General features: G+C 41.9%; 1 protein-coding gene across 2 annotated transcripts; it reads left to right on the forward strand.

The window, feature by feature from the left end:
* Positions 1 to 1,949: 1,949 nt before the first annotated feature.
* LOC311128370 (homeobox protein SIX2-like) lies at positions 1,950 to 4,863 on the forward strand. Of its 2 annotated transcripts, none has more exons than XM_084160485.1 (2): positions 1,950 to 2,805; positions 4,328 to 4,863. In XM_084160485.1, exons 1-2 carry the CDS (start codon positions 2,240 to 2,242, stop codon positions 4,629 to 4,631), a joined length of 870 nt encoding a protein of 289 aa, XP_084016611.1. In that variant the 5' UTR covers positions 1,950 to 2,239; the 3' UTR covers positions 4,632 to 4,863. The 2 variants fall into 2 exon arrangements, with proteins under 2 accessions (XP_084016611.1, XP_084016612.1); XM_084160486.1 differs by having other exon boundaries at positions 1,950 to 2,799.
* The last annotated feature ends 690 nt before the right edge of the window (positions 4,864 to 5,553 follow it).

Consider the following 5,553-nt stretch of genomic DNA (forward strand, 5'->3'; position numbering starts at 1 on the left):
TTTAAATTTGCCATGCGTGCTTAAGGCAATACATCTTGAAATCTTAAAATAAGATAACCGATGAAAATGACCCTATATTCATCGTTGACAATAATGGCACTATTTCTATATTCAATGTAACGAATCTTGCGTGTTGACAAGACGAGCAGTCTACACTTTACCTCGAGACTTGTGGAGAGGCTCGGGCTGGCTGCACCCTTGCGGAGCAATAGGCTACGCTGTGATCACTGGCACTGCACCACAGGTTGGAGCAGCTCGAGTTCGCCTGGAAGAAGCAAGGCAACCGAGGTCCATTTTCATTGAAGGCACAACAACACAGAGCATAACTCTTTTTCATCTCTTGCCACATTTACAACCCTTTCCTATTATACTACAAGCGTTAGCGATTCAATAATTTCACACAACATATAATTTTGCTGAGCTTTCTTGTGGTCTGAGGTGTTATTAAGTTAACAGCAAAATCAGAAAGCTCTTCGGATCAAAGCTGAAACAGGTTTTTTGTGCTCTAATTTACAGAAAGCAGATAACTGAGACGCGTTTAAGATCTGTGGACGGAAAGAGACCTGGCCTAGTGTAATACTTTACTGGTGAGTGTAAATTGACTTAATGAAGAGGTCCCCCTGTGATGCAATAGAAATCTATCAGCTGATCAATTATCCACTCCACCGGTTAATGGATAATGACATATCCACAATAGGCAGCCTCACTCAGAACAATTATTTTTATCGGGAGTTTTTTTTAGAAGACATCATGAGTAGATCTATATTTAAAAACTATTAACATATATTTCTTAAATCCTATCATCTCCAAACTCATGATGTCTTCATTATCAAGCACGAGCTTTCGTTCCCCTCAGAAAGCCTTAGAGAGCGCGAGCTGTCCCCTCCTCTCTCTCCCAGACTAGTCTTTGCAGAATACACCTCTCTCAACCGTTTGTTTTATTATTCAGGCACCTTGTGAGTTTTCCCTAATGCTACAGTATTCCACATTGTACAGTTCCTGGTGGTGTGCCCACAAGATGCCTGCCTGCCTTGTTATTTTGTCATACCCTCATGTGCATTAAATAATGCATGGTTAATTACACCAGAGGTTGTCAATGCGAACATGATCTAGCAGGGGTTAAACTACGATTGGAAGGTGTGGGAACTGTCTTCAAATCTGGGCACTTTTCTATGACCAATCTTTAGCAGAAATCAATTTAATTCAACTGTCTCCCATTCCTGGAACACGTCCACAGCGGCACCAGTTTGCCCAAGTTATTCAACTTGAGGATATACTGTTTCTATAGACTTTTGTCACTGTGTCAAAACATGTCAAATAATACCACATATTTCGGGTAACAATTTGTATTGTTCCCCCAGCAATGTTTATTCACGCCTAGCCTATAGTTGAAATATAATTTCTATCCCATGATGTGCCAGGTGCATTGTGTAGGCCTACATAAAATTCCTTATTACAATGTAAGCATTAGATGGCACATCATTAATAAGCAGGAATAGTGGTGACTGTGTATACACTTGTGGATTGTGCATGGTTCCTGGTTATGGACATGAACATTGGGGTCCTGTGCGCGCACTTGCTACGCGCTTTGGCGCCATCCTCCCCAGAAAACAGGGATCACTGCTCCACAGCTTCTCGCTCTTTGGCTGCCTCGAATGTCTGTCAAACTCGGGAGAAAAATAAATGTACAGGAAAAATCTGGGCAATATTTCTATTGGTAGGCGAGCTTGGATAGAAAGGGACAATCAGTCAGTGGGGCCAGGGAGCCACCTCAAAGCATATCGGGTTACTTTGAATGACAGCGTAACCATGACAAATAATTTGACTAAAACTATTGTTTTATCCTCGCCATCCCCGGGTCAGATATCCAACCAATCACAGTTCACATAATCGCTTTTCTTGCCAGCTTAGAATAATATTATTAAAACAAGCGAGCGAGCCTGGTCTTCAGGAGTAGGTTATGTTGAAACGAAATAGAAAAGGTAGAGACCGACTGTGGAAGGAGTAAACACTTTCTATCGGTGTACTTGATGGGAATGCTGTGCATTTTGTATGGCCATTCATGAATGGGACTTTAGTTTTTACATTTCGATTGGATTTTATATTTTGATACAGCCTACTTTTGGAGACCTTCATGGTCGTTCGTGGACGTACAGTGTAGGCTACTTGCATTAATGTCTTAGCCATAAAAGAGGACGTGGAAGTAGAGCAAAACATACCTGTTTATTAACTTGCAACCATGTCTATGCTTCCAACTTTTGGCTTTACGCAAGAGCAAGTTGCGTGCGTCTGCGAGGTCCTCCAACAAGGTGGAAACATCGAACGGCTCGGGCGCTTTTTGTGGTCTTTACCCGCGTGTGAGCACCTCCACAAAAATGAAAGTGTTCTCAAAGCCAAAGCTGTGGTCGCCTTTCACAGAGGAAATTTCAGAGAGCTTTATAAGATACTTGAGAGCCACCAATTTTCCCCTCACAACCACCCGAAGCTGCAGCAGCTGTGGCTCAAAGCACATTACATCGAGGCGGAGAAGCTCCGAGGCCGCCCTCTCGGGGCTGTGGGAAAGTACCGTGTCCGCAGAAAGTTCCCCCTGCCTCGGTCTATCTGGGATGGCGAGGAGACAAGTTACTGTTTCAAAGAGAAGAGCCGGAGCGTGCTCAGAGAATGGTACACGCATAACCCCTACCCTTCCCCGCGAGAGAAGAGGGAGCTCGCCGAGGGCACCGGGTTGACAACCACACAAGTCAGTAACTGGTTCAAAAACAGACGGCAAAGAGACCGCGCTGCAGAAGCTAAGGAAAGGTACGAGTAAGTAAATGTTTACTCGTTGTCTTATTGCTTATATTTTCAATGTTTATGTGTGCGTAAAAGTCTGGACGCTGACTTTACCTTGTATTATTTGTTAGGAAATACTGACTCCTACATTTTATCCTCTCATTTCAAATCAGGTTATTCTAAATTAAATAATATTGTATTTTAAGCTATCATTGATAATAATTATAACTTTGATAAACACAAGCAAACTAATATCATGCTATTATTATTTTACCATTTAACCTATCCATAGGGTTAAATGACGCATGCCTATAAATATGAACACTAGTTAAATTTAAAAGAAAACGTAAGGAATTATCCTTAAAGATATAGAGGACTTGAACGTGTACATGTAGGCCTGGGTTAGCTGTTTTGCACACAAAACAAAGTTCCTTGAATGCCAGGATGTTGATATTCTGCTAGAGGGTGGTAGTTATTTTGCTATTGCTTACTGAGCTGTTTGTACATTTCAAAGTTTCGAAATTATAGGCCTACTGTAAAGAGGACATTTAATGTCTTTAGTCATGTGTTCACTCAGAGGGTGTCTTCTTTCACCCGCTGGTGACTTATTCAAGCTGAAACCACTGCGTAAATCAGGCCTTCCCACTTTAAAACCATGAGTCATTGCGTTGCGACCGTGAATGTATGCCTAATACAGGTTTAGCAATAATTATGCATGTCATTTACGCCTGCCAGCTTGTGTGTATACAATTGAGGTTTGACATTATGCCTTCATACCCATATAAGCCCAAACTAACTGTCTAGACCAGTTTAGATATCATTCAAATGGCTCAACATTTTTTTCCTAACGTTGACATGCTGGACTACGGTAGTGACAAATGTCTATTCGTCCTCATTATGGCTATAGGGTAAGTGGTGTTTGATCAAATGTGTTTAGAAACGGCTAAATGCAATTCAGATTTCTAATAATAGTCTAATTATAGCAATAATATAATAACAGTTAAGTTATAAATATAATATAAATTACCTAGTGTGTGTGTGTGTGTGTGTGTGTGTGTGTGTGTGTGTGTGTGTGTGTGTGTGTGTGTGTGTGTTTGCGCTCGCTCTTAACGCTCTTGTGATGACTGCATTTAGTAGCCAGTTTGTATTATGCGGCCAAACAAAATCTGCACGATGAGACTAGATGACGCAAGAAAATCGAACACTGATCCTTGTTTCAGAAAGGCTTTGACACATGAATTTCACACATTGTTGTTTTAACAGCTGCATAGCCTTCTATAACTTCTTATAAAAAATACAACATAGGCCAATGACAGCAACGACATAACCTACACTGCTCATTTACCAGTTCCTTTTCATCCATAGGCCTGAAACGTGTATATTAAAATCTGTACTCCTACTAAATTCTTAATCTAACAGCTCAGGATAATTATGATGAGCCTATAGGCGTATGTGTCGTTTGCAGGCGAATGCATTTTTGTAAAGGCTACCTGACAATATGGGCTAATGTAGGCTACATTCTAATTTACCATATTATTCTATTTCCTTTTTACAGGGAAAACAACGAAAACTCCAACACCAACAGCCACAACACATTGACTTCTTCCATGAATGGAAATAAAACACTTTTGGGGAGCTCAGACGACGACAAAACGCTTTCAGGTACTCCGGATCACACTTCGTCGAGCGCGGCTATGCTCCTCGCTTCAAACTCAGGGCTGCAGATGCACGGCCTCGCGCCTCCACCTGGGCCTAGCGCCATCCTCGTGCCCAGCCATGACTCTGTGCACCATCATCACTCTTTGAACGACACTATACTGAACCCTATGTCGTCCAACCTGGTCGACCTCGGCTCTTAAACACGGGACCCTGTTGGGAAAGGGACTTTCTGAGAGCACGTGGATGTTTGAGAAAAGATTCAGGCACTTGAGGCAAATGGAAAGAACAGAGTCAGGAAAATGTGGCGCACGCGATGAGAGGTGAGATGGTAGGCGTTTAGCTGAACAGGCTGAGCTGAAAGGTATTTTACCGGAATGTAATAACATGTTATACTGTTGAAAACAATAACAATAAAATGTATTAATTCTTGTTACAATTATGTTATTATTTTAGGGGATACATACAGTGAGGGAAAAAAGTATTTGATCCCCTGCTGATTTTGTACGTTTGCCCACTGACAAAGAAATTATCAGTCTATAATTTTAATGGTAGGTTTATTTGAACAGTGAGAGACAGAATAACAACAAAAAACTCCAGAAAAGCGCATGTCAAAAATGTTATCAATTTATTTGCATTTTAATGAGGGAAATAAGTATTTGACGCCTCTGCAAAACATGACTTAGTACTTTGTGGCAAAACCCTTGTTGGTAATCACGGAGGTCAGACGTTTCTTGTAGTTGGCCACCAGGATTGCACACATCTCAGGAGGGATTTTGTCCCACTCCTCTTAGCAGATCTTCTCCAAGTCATTAAGGTTTCGAGGCTGACGTTTGGCAACTCGAACCTTCAGCTCCCTCCACAGATTTTCTATGGGATTTAGGTCTGGAGACTGGCTAGGCCACTCCGGGACCTTAATGTGCTTTTTCGTGAGCCACTCCTTTGTTGCCTTGGCCGTGTGTTTTGGGTCATTGTCATGCTGGAATACCCATCCACGACCCATTTTCAATGCCCCGGCTGAGGGAAGGAGGTTCTCACCCTAGATTTGACGGTACATGTGCTCCTAATCTCAGCTCGTTACCTGTATAAAAGACACCTGGGAGCCAGAAATCTTTCTGATTGAGA

Source organism: Coregonus lavaretus, assembly GCF_964263955.1.
Source record: "Coregonus lavaretus genome assembly, chromosome: 1".
In the NCBI taxonomy this organism is placed as follows: Eukaryota; Metazoa; Chordata; class Actinopteri; order Salmoniformes; family Salmonidae; genus Coregonus; species Coregonus lavaretus.

What these genes read in the sequence shown, in the direction of transcription:
- LOC311128370 (XM_084160485.1), top strand. Translation starts at nt 2,240, where the DNA reads ATGTCTATGCTTCCAACTTTTGGCTTTACGCAAGAGCAAGTTGCGTGC. An exon ending in GAAGCTAAGGAAAGGTACGA is followed by an intron (nt 2,806 to 4,327) that starts GTAAGTAAATGT and finishes TCCTTTTTACAG; the next exon opens with GGAAAACAACGAAAACTCCA.